The sequence below is a fragment of the Kogia breviceps genome, chromosome 7, assembly GCF_026419965.1.
Source record: "Kogia breviceps isolate mKogBre1 chromosome 7, mKogBre1 haplotype 1, whole genome shotgun sequence".
Lineage (NCBI taxonomy): Eukaryota > Metazoa > Chordata > Mammalia > Artiodactyla > Physeteridae > Kogia > Kogia breviceps.
The window spans coordinates 27,144,335-27,169,941 of NC_081316.1; the positions used below are offsets into that span (position 1 = coordinate 27,144,335).

At 35.9% G+C, this 25,607-nt stretch overlaps 2 protein-coding genes across 9 annotated transcripts in view; one reads left to right on the forward strand and one right to left on the reverse strand.

Annotated features, from left to right (window-relative positions):
• Nucleotides 1-17,242, forward strand: part of IMMP1L (inner mitochondrial membrane peptidase subunit 1) — a 75,474-nt gene extending 58,232 nt beyond the window's left edge. For 4 of the 5 annotated variants that reach the window (XM_067038063.1, XM_059070387.2, XM_059070388.2 and 1 more), the window contains 2 exons: nucleotides 15,196-15,306; nucleotides 16,186-17,242. In XM_067038063.1, coding sequence (XP_066894164.1) covers nucleotides 15,196-15,306; nucleotides 16,186-16,254 — 180 coding nt within the window. In that variant the 3' untranslated portion in view covers nucleotides 16,255-17,242. Of the gene's footprint in view, nucleotides 1-15,195; nucleotides 15,307-16,185 lie in introns of those variants that run through there. The other variant, XR_010841339.1, reaches the window with a different exon arrangement.
• The window catches only part of DNAJC24 (DnaJ heat shock protein family (Hsp40) member C24), a 75,437-nt gene continuing 63,589 nt past the window's right edge, over nucleotides 13,760-25,607 (reverse strand). For 2 of the 4 annotated variants that reach the window (XM_059070391.2, XM_067038064.1), the window contains exons 4-5: nucleotides 21,290-21,358; nucleotides 13,760-17,615 (exon numbers count right to left, since the gene is read on the reverse strand). In XM_059070391.2, coding sequence (XP_058926374.1) covers nucleotides 17,485-17,615; nucleotides 21,290-21,358 — 200 coding nt within the window. In that variant the 3' untranslated portion in view covers nucleotides 13,760-17,484. The remainder of the gene's footprint in view (nucleotides 17,616-21,289; nucleotides 21,359-25,607) is intronic. The other 2 variants (XM_059070392.2, XM_067038065.1) reach the window with 1 other exon arrangement.

Sequence of the window (25,607 nt, forward strand, 5' to 3'; positions counted from 1 at the left end):
GTATGCTAATGCTGAACTGGCCAATCTGTGTTCATTCTAGTCTTCATAGAAGACTTGGAAGCTAAGCTACTTCCTGGTAGGGCTACTTGACCATCTTCCATAACTGCAGGTAAATGTTATAGAAAATATTGGAATGCCCCTGTTACTTTGTACCAGCACAGCATTGTGTTGATTAAAGGTGTCTTTCCCCAAGTGACTTCTATTTGGACTGAATGATAGTTTTCAGCCCTTTTATTAAAGCCGATTAAACATTCACCTGGCTTTGAATAATTAGTTTGGAGTACTCTGAACTTGGTCTCATCTAAATCTTCTGAAGGACTGGTGGAATTGAGGTACCCTGGACTTACCTTGCTCTCATTTTGAGGGAAGATTTGGTTCCCCAGAAATGGTGTGGTGTTGTTACTATGAAGGCTAAGTTGCCCTTGCAATATGCAGTACCTACTAATTAGTTTGTGTGGTAATGAGAATTTTCTACATTTCAGTAGAAATGATGTGCCTTTGGACATATGTAACAACTCTACAGGTATTTTGTTCTTTTGATTCTTTTATTGGTAGATTAAGGATGGATGAGTTGTTATCTGAAGCTGGTAAACTGTTCCTTTAAGTGTAAACTTCTGCTTTCCAGTGGTTGTTTATTATAAAATGAAGGATCTTTTTTTCTCAGTCTTTCAAATAATTGAAACTCTGTTTACTGAATTTTAGTTTCTCAGACATAGCAGCCACCCTGTTGAAGATGAGCATGTTAATAGAAATATGATTATGGAGATTTCAGTATTTTCCTGTAGTTAAAGCATAGCATCTTTTGCTATTGTTAAAGGAAATGTATCTGTGCTTATTATAAAAATTATGTTTTTACTTTTATTTTTGACCTATCAAAATATCCAGTTATATAAAGCTTTTCGGTTCTTGATACCACAGATTCCAGTATCATACACAAAAGGTGAAATGTCCATCAAATGCTAGTCTGTTACCACAGTAGAGTGATGGTAGGTGTATAAGAAATGTAGTATTTCTTACATTTTTCTTTTTGAATTGTAGAGTATGTTAATAACAACATCATTAGTATTGGCAGAAATGTAAGAAATAGAGACATTTTCATATTTCAGAAAGAACTGATTAAATGTTCTCAGGGTGCTCTGTTGGTATAGTGTTCTTAAAAGGAGAACGTGGAAATGGGATAATATGCTAGTAATAAATCTGTTTTACTGTATATTGAAAAATATTTAAACAAAACTGATTGGCCAACTGAAAAACAATCTCACTAATTGGGAAACATTAGAAAATGGTCACTTTATAAACACTGATAGCCCCCAACGTGTACTGTGTATTTACGTTATAGTTCAAATCCTTGAATATCCTAATGCTGTTTTTCTGTTTGTTTAAATGTCATTTACTTTAGCTAAAAGTCACAACCATATGGTCTTCTATTACCACTTGTATTATAAACATAAAAAGTACTTCTCTGTAGGGAGAGGAATCATCAGATTGAAAGGGTTTGTTTATTATAAGCTGCTGATACACTAAATCCTTATGTCATTTAAATAGAAGAACTACCTAATAATGTCACTTATTACAACTAGGATATCTAAACAAGGGACTTGCTTTTTGCAGACTATAGTGATAAAAACCTGTGCTTCACATCCATTTCTCAGCAACGGCTCCCAGGGTAATCAATCATGGCATACTGCTAATGCCTTGATTGCAGCTGATGCAGAGGAAATATGTTTACTTTTTTGCTAAAGTGAAGTTCACTGCGGAGATGACGTGACTTTCTCATCCTATAGCTAACAATTCTGAAGATAAATTTGACTTAGTGTTTACAATTCTGAGGTGTTTTTCTTCTGATGTTAACACTAAAGAATCATCTTTGAGGCTCCCACTACTTAAGCATTTTCTGATGTGTTCCCTGAACATTTTCAGAATAATTTGATCTTAGTTTAAAAAAATATGTAGTTTATAAAATATTATTTTGTAGAAATGTATTTTATCTTAATTAGTGTTTGAGTATGTATATATATGTATTTATGAAAATCAATATTTCTACTGAAAGGGTAGCAACTCTTCCTGAAACTAACATGTTTTGCTCACCTGAAAATATTTTAACCACTCAGAGTTGGAAAGTCAGTGCCATGGGTGGGATTTTGGGGAGGCATTTATGCAATTCAGTAAAATGCCATATTATGTATAGTTTTAGCTGCAAGTTATATGAGACCTCTATACTTTTAGGTTGCTTAAAAGTAGGTGGTGCAGTAGTTAAGAATCTGCCTGCCAGTGCAGGGGACATGGGTTCAAGGCCTGGTCCGGGAAGATCCCACATGCTGCGGAGCAACTAAGCCCGTGCGCCACAACTACTGAGCCTATGTTCTAGAGCCCGCGAGCCACAGCTACTGAGCCCACAAGGCACGACTATTGAAGCCCATACACCTAGAGCCCGTGCTCCACAACAAGAGAAGCCACAATGAAGAGTAGACCCTGCTCGCTGCAACTAGAGAAAGCCCGCACGCAGCAACAAATACCCAATGCAGCCAAAATAAATAAATAAATTTATTTTTAAAAGTAATTGGGAAAAATTACTAAGACTGAAATTGTAATGCTGCTTGCTGTTCAGTGTAAGCATCTGAGGCAGGCTCCCACTCTGATGGTCGGTCATAAGGAGAATGTGTTCCAAGTGTCATGTGGCTTCCTAACCTGATACAGTGGTCTGCTGGACTGAGTGGAATATGTTCAAATGTCTTCTGAAATAAGCAACTAAATGAAGTTCTTCTGTTACCATTTTGGGCAATCAAAATTCTACAGATTTCTGTGACCCACTTGATCTTAGTCTATAAAAGCATTCTCATTCTAGTAAACTATTTTCTACCTAAAATAAGAAAGGAAGAGAGAAATTACAGACTTAAAAGCAAGTATGCATGTTATAAAACAGTTGAAGATAGTAAAATAGCCGAAAAATATTGACATTACAAGCCATTATACTGCTAACCTAGATATGCGAGAGTGCTTCCTCCTGGGTTGGAATTTTCATAACTATTTTAAGAAAATTTAGGAATCGTTTAGTTTGGCATAGCTAGTGCTTGCATGTCTACTACACAGACATAGAGAGCCAACAGGGAAGGGAGATAAAGTATCCAAAACTATAGGGTGAGTAATTTAAAATTCTAAGATGCAACTTAAGATTCTGATCTACTTCCTGTACATTGTGTGTATGAATCTCGAAATCAGGAAGGATTAGAAAAACCTCCTGTCATCTGAAGAGACTTGAAATTTGACCTGACTTCCCTATGTAAAGAAAGTCAGAGTAGGTCTGGGGACATAACTGACCCTAACTGCAAATGTACCTAACCCCAAACCAATCCCAGCGTCAGGCACCTTCCTTAATGAGGCTGTGTCCCAGCAGCAGTGGAAGCCTCTGGACTTGGGGGGAGGGAGAGAAAACTTTAAAAGCCTTCAGGAGGATATAGGGTGGGCAAATTTGCCAGACAATAACTTCACAACTTTCCTATTATTTATTCATGCGCTCATTAATTCCACATATTACTGAATACTTACCTGAGGGCCACCACCATGTTAAAGTAGATCAAGTCCCTGCCTGCAGGCTGTCCAATAGAACTTTCTGCAAAAATGGAATAGTCCATATCTGCCGTGCCCAGTATGGTAGCCACTGGGTTCATGTGGCTCTTGAGCACAGGAAACGTGGCTAGTGTGTCTGAGGAACTGAAGTTTTAGTTTTATTTAATTTGTAAGATTGGATAGTCATATATGTTATTAGTGGCGACCATGTTGGACAGTACAGCTTCAGGAGTTTGTACTCCAGTTGGGGGACTGGACAAGGAATTACAATATGGCGTAATAGAGGATATTTATCTAGACTGGGGTGAATAGGATTACCACAGACTGGGGAAGTAAAACCTGAGTTGAAGTTCTCAAGGATAAGTAGGAGCTAGCCAAAGCAAGCAGCATATTCAGAAGATCTCAAAGTGAGAGTGCAGCACTGTGCTTTGGGTAGCTGCCAAAAAATAAGTTCCTATGTCTGGGACATAGAGTGGGGATGGGTGGGTAGTGAACAGAGATAAAAATGAAAAGGAGATCAGGGCTCAGTTCCTTGTAAGTCTCAAGCAGGGTAGTAACTCTGTGTGTGTGTGTGTGTGTGTCCACATCACGCGTTGTGGGATCTTAGTTCCCTAACCAGGGATCAAACCTGTGCCCCCTGCAGTGGAAATGTGGAGTCCTAACCACTGGACCCCCAGGGAATTCCTGGGAGTAACATTATCAGACTTAGCTTTTAAAAGATCACCCTGATATTTAGTATAGAATAGTAGAGGATGGTTGGAGTAGGAGAGGCCAGAGGCAAGGGAGACCAGTTAATAAATAGGCTGTAAGACATAACTGAGATAATAACATGAAGAATGGAAAGCAGTACAAAGTTTGGAGAAAGATTAAGGGACTATCTAGACAGGATTGGATGTTGGAAGAAATGGAATTCAAAGTCATAAGACTGACCCAAGTTTCTGGCTCTAGCAGTAGGGGTAGGTGGTGCATTAAAATAAGGGGCCTGGACTTCTCTGATGGAGCAGTGGTTAAGAGCCCGCCTGCCAGTGCAGGGGACACAGGTTCGACCCCTGGTCCGGGAAGATCCCACGTGCTGCAGAACAACTAAGCCCGTGTGCCACAACTACTGAGCCTGAGCGCCACAAATACTGAGCCCACGTGCCGCAACTATTGAGGCCCATGTGCTCTAGGGCCCACGTGCCACAACTGCTGAGCCTGTGTGCTGCAACTACTGAAGCTCGCACGCTTAGAGCCCATGCTCCGCAACAAGAGAAATCACCACAATGAGAAGCCTGCGCACCGCAAAGAAGAGCAGCCCCCACTCGCCGCAACTAGAGAAAGCCCTCGCACAGCAATGAAGACCCAACGCAGCCAAAAATAAATAAAATTTTTAAAAAAGGGGGGGTTCTGAGGGAGATGTTAATTTGGGAAATGGAGAGAAGATATACTCAGTTTTGGAGTAGTCTAGAAGCCTGTATAATAAGTCTATGATAGATTGTACTTTTTTTCTTGTTTTTTGCGGTACGCGGACCTCTCACTGTTGTGGCCCCTCCCGTTGCTGAGCACAGGCTCTGGACGCGCAGGCTCAGCGGCCATGGCTCACGGGCCCAGCCGCTCCGCAACATGTGGGATCTTCCCGGACCGGGGCACGAACCCGTGTCCCCTGCATTGGCAGGCGGACTCTCAACCACTGCGCCACCAGGGAAACCCAGATTGTACTTTAAATGAATACAATGGCAATGAAATTATAGGAAGTGGGAAGAAAACACATTGTTTCCCAGAATGATGTGTGGGTGCTCTACTATTCCCTCCTTGATGTCCACAGTATATTTTCATGATCTCTTTGTCAAAACAGTGTTTTGATGCTCTCAGCCCCGAGATCAACCTCACTTTTTAAAGGTCTTCAGCTATTCTCTTCGTATCTTACATCATCACAAAAAATGTCATCTGTCATCTACCTGCCTAATTTGCAACTTTGTATTCACAAAGCTAGACATCATTCTAGATAACTTCCAGGGTATGGGACATTAGAGTTCTGGTTTTGATAAATAAATTGCAAGTAGGAGAAGTGTCTATCAAAGAAAATCATGCAATACAATGCTTTTTTTAAAAGATACTAGTAATATCAGGTACAAAAAGATCCACATATTTTAATCCTTTATTTTTTTGAGTATGGACTCTTCTACTACTGATCTTTTATTTCTAGTACCATTTCAGGTATAAATCAGTTTTTTAGCCAATCTCTATATGATGCAGTTATGCACTCATCCATAAGAAATTGAAAAGCGCTACAGAGATTCATCTATAGGAATAAATCCAAATAGGGATGAGTTTTGACTGGGAAGAATTATTTGAAGTCTCAGGAATCAAAAATTTGGTGGAAACCTATTAGTACATATTCTGTATAGTAGGCATCTGATTTACTATTTAGACTTTTTCTGAGAACGTGAGAAAAGTCATTATTTACATATTTACCGCTATTTACTACTCTTTCAGATACCTGTGTTTCATTAAGTTAGGCTCATCTTTTGGAATATGAGAACCAGAGTGTATGTACATCAGGCTATATTGAAATGAGAGTACAGACATAGTCTTGAAATGAGAATATAATAAGGAACTTCTCTTAAATACTAATCCCAAAACAGCAGGTAACCTTGTTACAAATAGAACAAAAAGGAAGTCAGAGACCAAATAATCCATTGTCCTAGGAAAAAAAAAATCTGTAGGATTGAGATGTTAGTTATTAGATCGCTGGGATGGAAAGGCCTGTTTACTAGCTTCAATCCCAACACTTTTCCCCCTTCCTCTGCCTTCTGACAAGTTGGTAGACGGTCCTGAAGAAGTAAATGCTCCATAGGAAGTGCTTAGGCATTTGATATTTAATAAACATTGCTTGAAAAAGATGCCTGTTAAAAGAATAAAAATGTTAGTCTTTGCTACATTTGGATGATTTGGTCTTAAAAACTGAATTTCATTAAATCAGTTGGCATAATTAATATGGCATCTATCACAATTAATGTACATTTTTAATTATACTGGATTTAATTCAAAGTCTTGGCTAGTCCCAGAACTATATAATTGAATACAATGTAAAAGAAAAAGACCAAAAACATAACTGAAGTGAAATTGCAAAGCACAGTTCACTTTGCAGAGAACTGGGTAGACTGCCTAAGAAACCAGGAACAAAGAAAGCCCGGCAGGCATCATTCATCCAGCAGCTGGAGCAACTGTTAATAACAATAGCTAATATTTAGTGAGTGCTTACTGGGTGCCAGGAGCTTTATGTGTTATTTGGTTTTCAGAATGTTTCTGTAAGGCATTCATTAGTCCCAGTTTTTTAGATGAGGTTTAAATAACCTGTCCAAGGTGTTTAACTAGTAAGTGGCAGAGCTACAATTTGAACTCAGGGCTATGACTCTGTGGACCGTAACTTTAACCACCATACTAAACAGCCCATCAGAAATTCCTATTCAGGCTGGACGGAGGTATTGAGTACTTAGGAGAAGATGAAGGAGCTTAGCTTGCTTGCAATAGCTATGAGAATGAGCAAGTCAAGTCTTAGACTAAGCTCTAAACCCACTCAGCAGGGAGATGCTCAATAATAAAAGAGAACCTTTAGTTAAAAGCATCCCCCATCACACACACACACCCTCACCACAGTGCTGTAGGTGTAGCTTACTAGAACTTTGGCGTAAATTCCTCTTTAATGATAATTGGCTATGAACCTAAAGTGGCACCATTTTTAAGTAGGGAAAGGCAATAACAGTCCCTAGGAATGATGAGGGATAGGTTAGTAATAAGTCAGAATTTAAATGGGAAGAAAAAGAAGCAGGACTGCATAGAGATAGTATCTACTGAAATAATCAGTGTGTTAACTGTTCCTTGCTGGTCCTTATAAATGTTAATCCCTTTGTCATGCATCTAGCCTTTGGGAGCACCTCCCTTATGACTCCAGATATTCTGCTCAGGGAGACAAATGTGGGCAAAAAGTTCTGGCAACGAGAATGTCAGTAAAAAGAGAGTATTAGTGAGACTGTTCCTTGAGTTTTGCTTTCAAAGGTACCCATAACTGACGCTTGAGACAGCCCCCTTTTTCAAAGTTAAAGATTAATAATGTTTTCTCAGCTTTGTGTTCTTAAAATCCTTTCTACTTGATTTTCTCTCGGGGGATTTAATGCTTCACTTTTTGACATGTATGTCTTTATCTATAGTTTTGTTGGTGTATATAGGAAGATAAACTCCAACAATTATTTACTGCCATTGCAGGAGTCATACAAATACTGGGCTTTATGAAGTTCTTTTAGAACTATATAATTAATAAATGATCTCATTTTGCAAGTAGTCTCTCCAGTAGTTTGTGTGCATAGCATCTTACCATGACTATGTTTTGGTTATATAAGCCATGATTAAGCAGAATATGCATTAACCACATAATGGTATACTAATTTGACTCGATTCTGCTTACCTGATAGTAACATAAATAACAATTATTTGGGTATTGTTAAACTAAAATGACATGTTATGAATGTACATTCATCATATGGACTTTTTTCCTGGGCAGGGAAATGATGCATTTTATATTTTACATTCATCATTCTGTGAGACACAAAAAATCTTTAGAATACACGTGGAAAATGAAATACTTTACAGTGTTGTTGATATACCACTTCCATTTGCTTTTGCCAAAAAAAAAAAAAAACCCACAAAAAACAAAACAAAAAAAACCCAAGTCTTTATCTGATTGCTTTCCTAAGGTGTGTATGCCTCTCCTTTTCCTATATATTTCAGGAAAAGGAAAAAATAATCGTGTCAAAGGATTCCAAAAACTTTGCCCTCTCCTATTACCTTTATGATTTTTGTTTGTTTCTTTAATAATTATTTCCTTTACATTCAGTCATTTTAGAAGAACCATTAAGGAGGCATGAGCAATAATAGGGCCAGTGCATACCCTGCCTTTGCTGATTATACATTTTAAAATATCTGGCAAACGAAGAGTTAAAAATCAGCCTGTTATTAGGATTTTCTGTTTTTTGAAACTTTTGAAAGGTCAAACATACAAATATCTTACTCTTCAGTAAGAACTTTTTCTTAATTAGATAATCTTTGCTTAATCAAATAATAAGTGAGTTTGATTACAGTTTAGTAAATGTGTTATTTGATATTGTGGACTCTTTCATCAGATTTCACTTGAATCAAGAAAGGTAACACCTGTGGGTTGGTTCCCAAAAGCTGCTTTTGTTAAATGGACACCCGCGGGCCGTGAGGCAATTACATTTGTTGCTTGTACTATAAAGGAGGCACTTAACTAGGCTTCAGTAAGTATGGCTGAGAACGAGAGGCTTGATTCTTTTGTCCTGCCCTGAGATTAGGTTTTATCGTAGCTCAGGAAGTAAACCTCTGACGTAGAAAGGAAAAACCAAGAATGATTTAAGGGTTCTTTTAATGCTTTAAAAGTTATTCCTAAAGCTAGTTATATCTGAGACCCTGGGAAAATTCAGATTTGAGCAAAACTAAACATTGCTAGGTGGCATTCATTGTAAGCGTATATTCATACATTCTTATTCAGTCTCATGCATTCATTCAAGTTGGCATGGCGTATTTCCAAAAATACAAAGATGAAAAGTAATTAACTCTTTTAAAAAGTTTTGGTTATGAGAAGTAATGAACAAAGACATGGAATTAGGATTTCCATTTTTGGGCATTTGCAAAACATTTATTATAAATTTTTTTAAGTGGTTGAGTTCTTTTCTACTTTAATTGGAAAGTTATAACAACTTTTTAAAAATACATTTAAAAAATATACTTCAATCTTGTGTGTTAATATTTTATTATAATATTGCTATAGAATTTTTTTCTCTTATCTGGTTTGAATTTTGAATTTAGTGATAACCAGTAGGTTAATCCAACAGACAGTAACTGTGTTTTGAGTTAGAAAGGAAATTTGTGTGCTGTTTCTTGGCTTGACTCCACTCCACTCACCTGACCAGAAAGGTCGGGTTTTAAATTTTGGACCCATACTAAAAATGTGTTGTACTTTATATTTATTTAAATAAATGAGTTCTTAGCTAGACTAATATTTTAGTTATCCAGAGGTCTGGTGACAGTTATGTGATTGCGGTCATTTACTTGTACTGTACAAAGAAGCAGAGCCTGCTACACGGATTGGAAGTTAGGTCACTCTCTCACCACATTACCACAGACCCCCCCCAAAATTTTTTTTAATTCAGTAAGGCTCTTCCTAACCTGCATCGTGACGGACAATGTTCCATTTTTAAAAGTACAAGTATTACTGAAAGGGCTAGTCATATTAAGACACACATGTATGTGTATGTGCATATATATTTTTAAAAATTAATACTGGTCACAAAAATGTAAATTTTGAAATACATACAACAAAATTTTGTGGTTTTTTTAAAAAGTAATTATACCTAAGTAAGCCCTGTAACTTATTTTTTTCACTGACTGTATTCATGTCAGTCTATTAGCTGTCTACTATTCTGTAAATAAACTGTTTAACATCTGCCTACTGACGAATATTTATACTGTTGCCAATTTTGAGATACAAGCAATACCATACTGAACTTACCTGCTTATACATAATTGCCTGCTGAGTTTGGCGAATCTCTTCTAGAGATTTTGATAGGGAAAGGGTAAAATGAGGACACACAGGGCATACCACTGAAGGGGATGCAAGGCAGAGATGCCAAAGGCACACTTTCCTTACATCAAGAACTTTAGTTCTCACCAAAAGGATTTTTCTTCATATTGTTATGAGGTATGCTAAAAAAAATACATAAAACTTTAAATATTAGATACTTTGAACATCTGGCAATTATGGAATAACTGCGGCTGAACTTGCCCTCCTGCCATAAAGAACTAGAAAACTGGGCAAACTATGTGAAACAGTTTTCAGACAATGTGCAGCAGGCAGTACGAGACAGATTCCTGAGAGAAGGGAAACAAACAAGGCAAGCCTTATACTTTCCCTAACTTCTGCCTTAAAGCAGTTTTCAGAAGGTGTGAGGAGGAAAATTCAAACAAAGGACAGTGGTCTTGCTGAGTTGAAGAGACAGAGATTAGGGTATAGGGAAGTTTAAGTGGTTGGAATTTATGCATCAAACCTCCGGGAGAAAAGAGCTACAGAATGATCTCCAGAAATCTACACAGAGTATTCTCTTGGTTTTGGGGCTGATCACTAAACTGTGCCTGCTTATGGTGCAATTTAGAGACTGAACACCAAAGAGCTATTGGCAGCAGCCAAGCAATTCCCAGAGCTCACACAGGGCTGAGAGTCATTTGAGTCCTGACCAGCCACAGTGGACAGATCTCATTAAATATCTAGAGCATTCCGGAGACCCTGGAATATCATGCCTTAGGAGTGGGCTAGACTAGCCCTTAGAGTACTGTGTGAGAGGGACCCAACTTAAGCTTAAAAACAAGGCTTGACAGGAATAAGCTGATCCACAGCTAACTTAACCGCCTTCCAAAAACCAAACAGACCTCCTCAACATTCAACACTCTCTAAAAAGAGATCAAAATCCACTCAACAAATGAATGTTCAGCTCAATAACAAATTATTAGATATGTGAAGAAGTAGGAAAATGTAACCCACAACTAGAAGAAAAATAGATCCAGAAATGAGAGATAATGGAATTAAGAGTCAGGTGCTCTAAAACACCCATTATAAATATTTTCAAGGATCTAGAGGATGAACATAATGCGGGAGAAATGGTAAATAATAAAAAAGAAACAAGTGAAATTTCTAGAGCCTAAAAATATATTATATGGTCTTTACAGCAGATTAAAAATTGCAAAAGAAAAGGTCCCAGACTGGGAAGAAGTATTTGCAATACCTGTCGAAGGACTCGTACTCAAGATACATAAAGGGCTTTTAAAATGAATAAGAATAATCCATTTTAAAAATGGGCAAAATATTTTAATAGACATTTCACAAAAGATACACTAATACGTACAAAGAAAAAGTACTTATCAGATAAATGCAAATAAAAACCACAATGTGACACGAATAGCCTACTAGAATGGCAAAAATGTTTTTAATTGAAAATACCAAGGTTGTGAAGCAACAGAAACACTCATACATTGCTGTTGGGAGTGTAAAATGGTATAATTACTTTGGAAAAGTTTAAGATTAAGCGTACACTTATGACCCAGAAATTCTACCCCTACATATTTACTGAAAAGAAACAGATTTATACATGAACGTTCATAGTGCTTTATTTGTAACAGCCCCAAATTGCAGACAACACAAATATCCATCAACAGGTTCATGGAAAGAAACTGTGACTTACAATGGGATATACTCAGTAGTAAAAAGCAATGAATGACTGATACATACAACATGTATTAATCGTTTAAAAACTTCTGAACAAAAGCCTGACACAAAATAGTATGTACTGTGCAATCTCACTTATATGAACTTTAGTAAAACTAGTCTCTAGTAAACAGGAAACAGACCACTAGTTGCCTGGGACGAGGTGGAGGGGTGGGAGGTGGACTGGAAAATGAGGGAACTTTCTGGCATAGTAGTAATGTTCTACATCTTGATTGTGGTTGGTGGTTACACAGGAGTGCACATTTTTCAAAACTAGTGTTGAAACAAAATGAGCGCATTTTACTGTAAAGTATACCTCTAAAATTGATTTTAAAGTGTACACCCTTACCCCATATCAAAAATAAGTATGTGTTTCAAAAGTGGAGTAACTGCAAACATAATGAATTTTTTACTGGGAAAATAAGTGATACGTAGATCAGCAAAGTTGACTGCTTTGATTTTAAGATTCACACTCAGAGGTTTTCCCATTTATAGAGAAGCTCTTATTAAAGGTAACATCAGTGATGAGGTTGTTTCCTTGTTTCTGTACTTTATATCAAACATTGAAGTCTTAAGATGTAAAGGTTATTCCTTTGCTATGAATGGATGCATGGGTATCAGCATATATGGGCTTCAGGTAAGTTAAGAGGTAGCATGTTCCATATTTGAACCTACTTCTATTAAAATGTCAGTAACTGTACTTCACAGGTTGTTTTAAGGATCAAATGTGTGTGTTTGTTTAAATTAAAATGACCAGAAAAGTATGTATAAACACTAGTTTGTGTTACTGTTCCTCCCTTTTGTTCCACCCCTTGCAGTCAAGGACCAGGTGTGAACAGCCTGAGTCACACTCTTCCAAAGGTTTCTGGTGGTATGTTCTGGGTCTCTCTTAGCAGATTTCTTTCTGTTCTTGTTAACTTTACTATACCAGAGATAATACTTCATCACTGTATTTATCTAAATTTGGAAGAAACTTAGGTCATAACTGCCATAAAAGTGATTGTGCTTTACTTAATACTAATACTAATCACCAACAAATATTTGAGCTCCAACTTTGGTTTAGGTGTTGTAAAGATTTAAGATCATGACATGATTATTGTCTGTTGGCTTTTTCAGTCATAAAATAGTAGACATACACAAAAGCCAAGCATGTAAGAGGATGTTATGATCCAGAGCCCCATGTAGGGCAGACCTTAAGTGTTTTAAACAATCTAGAGTATTTGGTATGTGCAGGCAACATTGGGAAAAGCTTCATGGAGTAAGGAAATGTATATTGGATCAATCGGATGGGCAAAAAAAAGATCTTCCTGGATTGTTAGTATCTTTATTAGTTTTTTGAATTTTGTTCTCCTTTGCTTTTATTGGTGTCCTTAACTTTATAATTGTATTTAACTATTCGTATATGTTACCTATTTTTAGAACTCAGGAACAAACACATATTAAGGAAAAACTATGGAAATTTAGACACCAAAGATGTTCACATTGTAGTTTCTCCCAAGGCGGTACTTCAGAATATTTTTAATGACTTATTTTAGCTTTTCCAAATACACTATTTTGTTCTTTTCATCTGTAACCTGAGATGTACTCATTTTTCTATTTGAGCAGCCTTATGCTTCACTACATATAAATCTACTTACTATCTAGGTAGGAATGAACCTTGCTGTTGTCCCTAGAACCTATAACTACTTCCACTAGTAGACGTTAATGATCTTACAATATCTGATATTCTTTCAAAAAACTTTTATCCTTTCTCTACAAATAGATTTAACATTTAAGTGTATCTAAATGAAAATAATTAACTTGATTCATTTTTGGCTACTATTTCTACATGATATAAGACATTCCAAAATTATATAATCTCTAAATAAAGTGTAATTCAAATTTTACATGCTTGTATAAATTTATTTTTCCAAAAGGTAATTCAGGGGTGATGGGGTGGGGAATGAATAGGCATATCACAGAGGATATTGGGGGCAGTGAAAATACTGTGTATGGTACTGTGATGTGGATACATGTCATACATTTGTCCAAATTCATAGAATGTACAACACCAAGAGTGAACCCTAAGGTAAACCATGGGACTTCGGGTGATGATGGTGTCAGTGTAACAGACATGCCACTCTAGTGGGGATGTAATGGGGAGGCCGTGCATGAGTGGGGGCAGGAGGTATGTGGGAGATCTCTGCACCTTCCTCTTAGTTGTGCTGTGAACCTAAAACGGCTCTAAAAGGTAGTCGTTTTTAAAAATTTTGTGACATTTTAAAAAATTGGTCATTTCTTATTAAACCTAATAATATTTTTCTTCACATAAGGTTCCCAAGTAATAATCAGTCAAAAGAATAGTGAAAATTAATTCCTTTCCATAGATCATTTTGGTCTGGTCAATAATTCAACTTCCTTGGGTAACAAAACCTATAAAAAGGAAACTTTAAAATGCAATTTTGAAGATTGTTACCGAAGAGTAATTTTTAAAGTTTATATTGAACAGATATTAACGGGGCAAATATCTCATATCACAGTGGGCACTTTTTAAAGTAATGTGTTCTGTTCTAAGTATACTTATGATTGTCACTGAGTAAAAATTTAAATTTGTTATATCCCAGTTAATACACAGGACATATAGAAGATGGGATCTTTTCATTTAGTAGAAGGTCACCATCATTAATTTTACAACTGATGATTTTATAATAGGTCCTTCTAGTTCTTGATGGTCATTATTGAAGTATAATGTATTGAAGATATGGCCTGTACAAAGGCAGAACAAGGATCTTAATTAGAATTCTGACAAGCCCACTCCAATAAAATGATGAGATTATTTGTAATTGATGTCACAATCAATTACCATTTAGTTCATCATGAGCATTCTAATAGGTCTGGCCTTGGTATTGGCCCCAGGATGTTGCTGAGTGAGTGGCTGCCCTGCTTATGCTGTTATTGAGACAGGAGGGCACATTTTCAGTCAGCATCCTAATGACCTCTTTTGAAGTCTATTAAATTAACGACCCCGTCACACTGTTTTGATCTCTCATAACCTCAGTTTGGGGTTTGCATAACAAATTAATGTTTGGGAACCATATGGCAAAAAAGATAGGTCTTTTTAAAAGTTGAAATATTAATACTACTTATTAATATTTAATAAAAGTTATTTTATTATGCAAGAAATAACAGCAAAAATGCAAATTATAGGGTTTGAATGTATTTTATAAAAGAGAACTTTAGGACATTTCTCCCTACCTCCAAAAGACATGATTTTTTAATTTATAGTACCTGGAGTTGTTTTTCTTTTTTAAAGGGGCTGCTTTCTTCTATAATTCTAGGTGCCAACGGGTCATGTGTGGTTAGAAGGTGATAATCTACAGAACTCTACAGATTCCAGGTACTATGGACCTGTTCCATATGGACTAATAAGAGGACGTATCTTCTTTAAGGTACTGCTGTTTTCTGCTTAAAATGCAGGCTTTCTTCTCTGAGCTGGGAAAAAAAACAAAACCAAAAAAAGAAAATAAAAGTTTCTTTCAGAAGAACTGAAATCTTTAGGCTGTCAGTGGACGTAAAACTGTTGCAATGACTACTACACTTTATGAACATGCTGGCCTTCATAGCTATAAACATTACCACTCCCCCATTATGACACGTAATTGAGAATAATTTTTGTTTGAAAAATAAAGTTCAGATTAGTTGTAGCATAAGAAGCTTTTAATTTGACTCTCCAAAAATTTAATCTTCTCTCATACAACTTTTCCAACCATATTCATACCCAGAGCATACATTAATATGCATTTGCAGAAGAGCAATCTAGCAACTAGCTGGAATGCAGGGATATCCCAGTTAAGTATAGTGAGTAATGCACTTACCATGGTTATAGTAAATGTAATAGTAAAGATTATTGTTTTCACTGGCTTTTCCTTTTTGCCACAGGCAGTTAGGAGAAAAACAGACGTGAGTGTTTGGGGCTGTTGGATAATTTACAGGATTTTTTACACTTAAGCAGATGTTATATTCAAGTACTTAGGTTTACAGTTAACTTTGACGATAGTGAAAGCAAAAACAAACATATACACACTACACACTTATTATTTTCTAGTATAATGTTTGAATGTTCCAAACTAGAGGTTAAATACATACACATACAGGTTTACTTTCTACAGTCTTATTTTGAAGTAGAAAATTTGTTCTTGATTGAAGAATAAGGAGAAAGTATTTAATTAGACGGCATAGAGAAAGGGATGAATGAAAAAAAGAAGGGAACATGATGATGCTATAATATCACTTTACTAATTGTCTTCAATCACACTTTGATTTTACAGATTTGGCCTCTGAATGATTTTGGATTTCTACGTGACAGCCCTAATGGCCACAGATTTTCTGATGATTAGCAAGCATTTATTCTTTTCATTTGATTATTATCTTCTGTTAAAGTGAATTTATTAGTGTCACTGAAACCATGTACTTACTAGTAAACTATATGCTATTCAGTTTTAGTTATTTTTAATTGTTAAATGTAAAGAATAAGCAACACACACTCTGCAAGCTATATTTGTTCAAAATATATGGATAAAAATGTAATCCAAAATAAGTCATCTAAATTTTGATATGAAATATTTTTAGGGAAAACCTGGAACAACCTCACTTTCAAATTTTTGGTTGTATAGGTATAAGGGAGGTAATTTACTCCTCTTGAATATGCCTCATATTTTAGCTACATTTACAAGGCAGAGTACTAACTAGACTTAGAAGTCCAAACCAACAATAAAACAAGAGTTTGACCTAATTAAAAAGCTGCTAAGTCACATGCTTGGCTTACTCATTTGAAATTAAGGAAGAATGTTTCAGTGACCCCATAAAGGATTCCTTAAAATTTTTTAAATGAGTTCTGACTCATACGGTCCATAGAGTATTAAATATATAGAAAAATAAAAGCTTTATGATAATCAATAATAACACATTAAAAAGTCCATTTCATCATACCAGCAACGCAGCGGCCACGGTTTACTGACTCCAAGGCTCTCCTTCTTTCTCCGGTTGCCATTTCACTTTATTAACTTTGAAATAACTCATGAATATCCATATCCAGCCTTCATCATGGGAGAGCTATGCTCACATGTTATTCACGAAGATTCTAACTTAATTCTAATGACCTGAGATTTGAAATAGTTGTACAAAAGGCCTATAACTTTAGCAGCTAGAAATATGTTACTTCAGAAACTTAGCAACTATAAAGGAATATGATGATACTGTGACCCATTAAAAGATGAGACACACTTATATGAAGAAAGGAAAATTCTTATCTTTTGTACCAAGGAGGAAAGGCACCAATAATAAACTTCTCAGATGCGAATTCACTAAATATAATTTTTAATTCAAGCCCCCTTTCTTAGCGATCTGTAAATATAAAATGTAAATACATATGAATAATGAAATTAATTTTCTATTAATCTAGGTGGACTTCGAGAGTCTTATATTTTCTCTGCAAATAATAGAGCTGACAAAAAAGAATCCTTTTTTAAAAAATCAGCTTTATACATTTGCTTGAATGGACAAAGGTGGAGTAGATTTTTTCCTCCATGTGTCTGAATACACTAAAGAATTTCACTTAGTGAACAATCTCAGCGATAATGAAGGAGTTCTATAGCTAGTGAACATGTATCACAAGAAATCAGCGTCACTTCTTCTGCTTCCTCCTTGGAAACACTGTATTTTCCACCACATCGACAACTCAGAGAAAAAGAATCATCATCTGCAAAGAAAACAAAATGCTTACATGTAACTACTTCGTTAATACCTTTTAAAAAAATGCACCTATTTTACAGAAACTGCAAAAGAAAAAAAGGTCAGTCAATATAAAATATATTTAAATGAGAACTTGAAAAAATTTCTCATATAGGGGTAGTGTTTCTAAAATTTATCTACTAAAAAATCTTTATCTGTGGAGGAAATGTATTGAGGGTATGAAACAACAGACCAAAGATCCTATAGGGGAGAGCAGATGCTCCGAAGTGACCAATGAAATTTATTTGAAGTCTTCTGTTTTCTTAAGATTCATGTAAATTTTACATTCTTCTCAACAATGTGGTTGTCTAAAATATTACTGTGAAGGAAGAAGAGAAACAGCCCTACCTGTCTTATTGTTAAGGAGCGTGCCTTTGCCAGCAGTATATCCTTTCAGAGAAAACTGCTGACTTGACTGTTTATCAGGTTCAGCATTTGAATCCTGTCTGTTCTGGTATCACACTATTTCAAGAATCCTGACTTAAATGTATAGACATATACTATGGTGTCCTTTCTGTGGGGGCTATGTGTGTGTACCTGTTTGTCTGGTGTTTACAAATGATTTAGGAACCAGAAGGACAATCACTGAAGTGAGATGCCCAGAGGAGGCAATATAGTGCAATGTTTTGCCTACGAATGGGGGAAATTTTATAAGTTTCATCTTCCTAGGAAGTTGATATACTTTGTCTTTTAGCTGAAAGAATCTCTGGTCCACTGGTTATTCCATTTTACTGTCACTGAGGAGTGACTGTCAAAGAAAAGTAGTTACTGATCTCATTATTTTACTACTGTCATAAAAAAAATTAGAGATAAATGAACTAAATCTCTAAAGACATGATTTCTTACAATCAAATATCTTCATTCAATTCTCAAACTTCATTTTTTTAACACTTAGATCTCATCATATGCCATGAAAAGAAAAGAAAAGAAAAAGAAAAAACAACTGCCTTGGATTTGTTCTCTAATCAACTTTGGTCTTGGAAAAACAAGCAAATAAGCCAGCTTTACATGTTTATTTTATCAGTAAGGAAAACATTAATTCACAATCCTGCTTTTCATTTTTCACCACAATGTCTTTTTTCTCTATAGAGAAAAATAATTTAATCTTGAATTTTAAAACACTAACATCTTCCCTATCTGAGCCAACATATATGTGTAATAGAGCATGCTTTCAAAGTTAACTATTTTATTATAAAATTGTCTAAAAATGTACATATTCTAACCATTGGTTTTCTTGAGCTAAATCTCCCTCTTGTTTTTTCACCACCTCAGTGAACACTGAGAAACAATTTGAGGTGACATGTGCTTGGTAAATGAGGCAGAGGCCACCATGGGCTACTGTGGCGTTTTGTCATAGATGATTCCAAATGTTAATGCTCACTAAAACTCACATCTTTTAAAGTTTCTTCTTAAATTATTCTACTATCACTTAAAGTGATATCTTCACAGAAATCATAATTTTAAATACACTGAATGAAGACAAAACCACCAAGCTGTATAACAGACTAACTGTGAGGGGAATGGCTAACTTCAGTCTCTCAATAGTTCTTCAGGTATGCCTTTTAAGCATAATAAAATGCATCATTTCCTACTGTTCCTGGGACCCAGAAGCTGATAATTTGGCTACGTTTATCATGTAGGATTTCGTCCACTTTTCTCCTATTCTGGATCTTCACCTTCCAAGGTTATTCTGCAAACGCCCATGAAGGAATCATCAAATGCTTTTGCTAGTCCAGCTGATCACACTTTTTATGTACTTTCATCTGCCAAGGCTGCTCTTTGCAATCGCACAGAGCAATTCCAAATTGCAAATTCAACTGCAAAACTCACATGACCGGTTTTTACATATTCCTGCAAAAATAATAGCTTCATGTAGCTGTTGCTATTTTCTCTCATAAGGATGAGGACTATTTCTATCTTTACAGTGATAAAAAACCCGTAATTTAAATAAGTATCTAAGAACATCCTATACTTTTAAGATTAACTGTAGCTGCTTATAACTGATTCATTGGCTGTAGCTGGGATGCTTCTTTATCTTCTTCACTGTCAAGTTTACTTTAGGGAGTACCAAGGACAATAACATTTATGATAATTCTTGATTTAGTGTTGTATGTGTCTTTCAGTGTCTTGGCATTTTCACTTGTTATCAGAAAGCCCATGTATTTGCTGACTGAACAGATGCTTGAACCACACTAATCCATAGTCTTAATTTAAAATAAAATCTTAAATTGATTATATTTTAAAAATTTTACTAAAGAAGTAAAAATTACAAAAACCAGTTTTCACTGTTTTAATATTATCAGGAATTATTAGTAAACAAAACATATTAGTCATATCAACTACAACAAGAAGAACTAACTTGTCCAATAAGAGATGGACACACCCACACCCACACACACACACACACACACATACTGGTTGATAAGCTGGCAATACTGTATTTTCAAAAAATATTATTTAGCTGGGCAAGTCTCCCTGATAAACGACATGTTCTAATCTATCCCCTTCACAAAGTAGCAGTGCAATCAGTGTCACTACTGTATTCTATTTTCACAGCAGTAGCTCTTCCTGTTTACTCTGATGAAACTATCATGAACCCCGGGAGCCCCAGTTACACAAAATCTCAAGTTTTCCAATCATTCACTGCAAATCAGGATTTCATTTGGCAGTTTAGGAGCAGAGTGGCTCATAGGCAAAAACATGATTCCCCTTCTAAGTCAAAATGGCTTTGTGACCCAACTTCCTAAGAGCACTAAGCTAAAAATTTGCCATTAAAAAAATATTCCAGTAAACTTGGTTTCGGAAAGGACAGGCTGTTTATCTTCTACTTATCCACACTTACTAATAAATTTTTATAAACCCCCAGGGAATCTGTACCCCAGGCTGAATAATAAAGTTATAGGACTACGAGTATATAAAAATTCTAGAAAACAGTAAGATTTCTTCATTTGCCCAGAGAAACATGGAATTGTGGTATTCATGGCTTCCATTTTAAAAAAAGGAACTTAATAAAACCTAACCAGAGCAATTCACAGAACTAATCTGAAGAATGGAAAATTAAGTTAGATTTAAGTTTTTAAGTTCTATTAATAGGAAAGGGGAAAAAGATACGACTTCATGGTAGGTAAAAGGGAGTGACAGATTTTTCTTTTCCACTTACGACACAATCAGAAAAGGAGATTAAACATCAAGCTCAAAGTAGAAGAATATAACATGTATAACATTAAAATCCCTGCTCTGACTATTTATCATTCCATATAAAGAAACAAAAATAAACATATATTCTAATAGGAATTCATCTCACATGTCAACATAGGATGGAAAAAATTATCTCCTTTGACTTTATATTCCCTATTACACAGATGGAGAGTAAACAAAAAATCAAAGTAGTTTAAAAAAAAACCATATGAAATCTTAAGTACCTAACATCTAATTAGGATAAAAAAATAACTGGAAATGAGTCACATAAGTGGACATTTATAATTGAAGTTTAGAATGAAACAAAAATATTCCAAACAAAAAGACCCACATATATATAGAAAGCCCAGCTGTTATTTCCAAACATCCTATGAAGGTTATTTTCTTATAGGAGGTCCCTAATATTTTTCCTGATTGTAAGCGAGAGAAAAAAATAATTCCAACCTTCATTCCAAGACATTTCTTCAAGATATACTCGAGCATCTACTGGTCCCATATTTCTTAGATTATCTTCTGTAAAATACAGAATGAGACACTTAATTTTGATCCTTAAATCATAACCATGAAGAATGCTAAGAAGGCAAGTCCAGCCTGGTCACTACAATTCTAATTATTTAAAAACTTAGCTTACTACTTTTGATAGTTCTAAAGCTATCTGACTTCAGCTGACTAAAAAAATCCAGAACATCTCATAAACAGTCAAAATCTATCCCATTTTTCACAAGCATGCAACAAGCAAAACCATGAAGTTGATCTTGATGGTTCTTTGTGATCAACTAATGAACTCTTTTGTAGGGGGAAATTTTCTGTCAGATAAACTATATTTGTGACTAAGAAAGACTGTGGAGTCAGGTAAAAAATAACTATATTTGAACCTCAGTTATAATATTTCACTAGCTTTGTAACCTTATGTATATCAAATTATCTCTTATCTACTTTAGAAGGGTTACTCTGGACTGAATTATGTCCCCCCTCCCAAATTCTTATGTTGAAGCCCTAACTCCCAACATACTGTATTTGGAAATAAGCCTTTTAGGAGGTAACTGAGGTTAAATGAGGTCATAAGAGTGGGGTCCTAATCTGATAGGATTGATGGTCTTACAAGAGGACGAAGAGAGAGGCTCTCCCCACTCAAATGCACAGAGGAAAGTATCATATGAAGACACAGCAAGAAAGTGGTCCTTTGCAAGCCAGAAAGAGACCTGACCAGGATCCTCATCAACTTGCACCTCAATCTTGGACTTTTCAGCCTCCAGCACTGTGAGAAATAAATTTCTGTTGTTTAAACCACCCAGACTATGGCATTTTGTTACGGCAGACGGAGCGAACTAAAACAAGGGTGTTCTTCCAATCAATTGAGATCAGGCTAAAAGTGCCTTAAAGAATAAGGCTCTAACCAAATTTAAGGGGGCTTTTAGTCATCTGATTTTTAATTGCTCACAACAGAGTAATAGGTAACTTAAAGGAATGATTATTTTAAAATATTTTAATAGCCATGCAACACAACCTTTCTGTGTTGATGTTCCACTGCTGTTTCCTGGGCCAAAGTTTTCCCTACAGAGGGAAGGTCCAAAGAAACCTGGAATGCCACCTAGATTTAGTAGGAATATGGTCTAGGTAGTATAAGCATGCAAGTGTACTTACTTAAAGCAAGTGTACTGTAGGACAAAGAAAGCAACTATATATGAGGAGTACTTGTCTTTGTTTTTAAAGGCACGCTGTACTTCCTGTATGCTTGTATTGTTCTTCTAGAAGTCAATGCTTAAAAGAAACTACTAAAATCCACCCCCCACCCCAATGAAATTTTCTTTAGCTGTCTCACTAGTCTCTTGTTCACTTGCTGAGAATGCTTCCCTTTGTTCCGTTGTGTGAATGCCTGCTATTTAATTATATTTAATAACTGCCTGTTCAAAATTTATTGGTGAGTTACACAGTTTTAAAATAGATGAAAAGATTATACAATATTTTGAACTCACCATGCTTTTCTATTAAGGTATGTCAAATACTATATTACTTCATATTTACTGGGTACTAAGTCTATTAAACTGTTCTAAAACCCAAACATAAAGACTTCTGCGAAGTGGTCAGGGGTGGTTCTTCCATCTCTGTGTGTCCACCGAATAGCCTATGCAAAGTGTATCAGTAAGGGAGGTAGTTTCTGAACAAAACAATTTAATTTCCACATTCTATATAAAGTTTACTTGGTTATAGGTTATTCAGTATTCCAAATTAAAAAAAAAAATTCTATCTAAAAGTCTCATGGACTTTTATCACGTTTCAATTTCTTACTCAGAAGGACCAAGATAATCTGCTTGAATGCAGAAATGAAACACTTTTAGAATTGAAGAATGGGGGTAATTGGCACTTAATAGAGCTTGGTTAGGGGGAAAACAGGTATAAATAATTTACAATCAAGTTGCCTATATTCCAGGGCATCTTACAGATATCTTAAGTAATTCTGAAATCAGAGCAAATCAGGGCAGAGGTAATGACAAGATGAATAAACCTTAATCTAACCTATCGTGGACACCTGTAATACATTAATTGTTTAAAAAGACAACCCATTCATAAGTATCCATTATGCCATGTTTACTTTAAAATAATTAATGAGAAATAACTGGCAAATATAACTGCCAAGCAAGTCAGGTTTGTATTGTTCCGCGAAGCTATTGTTATTCTCTCAAGTTACTATTTCATGTGGAACCCTTTCTATTATTCCACCTACTCCAAGAAGTGGCTTTTACATTTATTTTTTATTTTTTTCCTCTTTCTGTACAGAAACTTTATTGTAGCTAACTACTTCTTAGTTGAAAGATCAGTTTAGACCATATCTCATGGTAAAAGGGAAAGAAAACAGAACATAAAAATGGTTAGTACTTTACCCAAGGTCCTGTTCTGTGCCTATCTAAACATCTACATATTGACCTGATTAGGCAATACTATATGCACACAGTCCAAGTTTTGTGGAGATTCTGGTTTTAAAAGTCAGTATCTGACCCAAGAGTGAACACAAGGCTTCCGCTGCTATCTGAAAGTAGAGCTTTCCTATGAAACCTTTTGTAAGCCAAAATAGGTAAAGCAAAGAAGAAATTACCTCAAGACATAACTTGCTAACAGATGCACAAAGATAAAGCACAGATGCTCGCAGACACAGTTCAAAGCTATGGTGGCCTGATGCTGAATGCAGTTCCCAGGGAGAGAGGTTGGCAGTGCCACTCTGGCCGCTTGGGGCTCACTGCAAAGCAAATGCTGAACAGTTTGCACTTTTCACCTCTTTTCCTAAAGGTGGACATCCACTTAGGATTTCTTTCCATTAAGTGAATGCAGGTACTAATGTAGGTCTTTCATGAAAGTGAAGTGGAGTAAAGCAAATTTTTGCAAAGTGGAGGATACCTGCGTACTGTATGATATCCCCATCATGTGACACGTAACAGGCAAAACCGTCCTGTGATGTTGGGCGTGGGAGAGTGAGTAGTGACTGGAAGTAGTTACAGGGCCTGCTGGGGTGCTGGTTAGTTAGATGGGTGTGTTTACTGTGAAAATCCATCAGGCTGTACACTTAGGATTGGTGCATTCCTCTGTATGTATGCTATACGTCAATAAAAAGGTTTAGGTATAGTGTTGAAACTCTAAAGGCTATATTTTTAAATAGAAATAAGGAAAGAAAAGTTAGGGGAAGGAAGTAAAGAGTTCCGTAGGAAAGTGTGTATCCTTTGAAAGGACCATAATCTAACAACTTCTGAAAATGGCTGAGGGTGATTAAGTCAGGGGAAAATTGGATCCCTGGAGAACTGTATGATGAGCAGAGAGGGTACTCACAAGGAAAAGGTGAATCTAAATTCGGGGGGGCGGGGCGGGGGGCAGGGAGGAGACCACCATCTTTTGTCGAGAGGCAGGTGTCCAGCGAATGGGGCAACAGCAACTCCCCGCCCCCCACTACCATTACAAGGAAGGAGAACAAACTAATCAATGTTTCTTTTTTTTCTTTTTAAACAATGATCTCTGCTTGTCCACCACTGTAGATATAATTAGAAAACTTAATTCCTCCCCAGCCCTTAAAGTAACTCACAGGAACCCTGTAATTAGCTTTGATTATTATCTACTAATCAGGCACTGCATCTGCAAAAGACATAAGTTCGTTTTCTTTGGAGTTTTACATATTATATAAATACTCTTGCTCATTATAATACTGTAATAGGTATCTGAAAATGTAAACCCTATCTTAAAGTTCTCCTTAATATGACACTACTAAAAATCATGAGAAAACAGAAACTGACTTAGAAAGTGATTTAATTAAATAAACAGATCCATGATTTAAATCTGGAATCTTAGCTACAGAAGGTAGTAATTTTTTTAAAAACCCCAAAAACAGCCCTTTGGAAAGAAGAGCACTGCCTGGCATTTGGTGAACTCCATCTTGAGTCCAATGTCACTACATGATTCCTAATTCTTTTGAAGTGAATGGGTTCAGCTTTTTCTAAGATATCTAGGAACGTTAAGGTCTGTGCACAACCTGTACTGTGCTCACAAGCTTAAGCAAATATGGAGACAAGAAAAACTTCCAGATTTACTTACATGTAGAGAGCAATGCACTATCGTTAAAGAGAGATTCCCAACCAATATAATGAAAAAATCAAATAATTTATGTGGTTACTTGAAAAAGAATCTTTCAACCTTTAGAAGTATAGGCCCTTCTGACCTTGTGTTCTATTGGATTTGTCTGACAACAAGAAGTGAAAGAATTCTGTGGCTCCATTGTCTC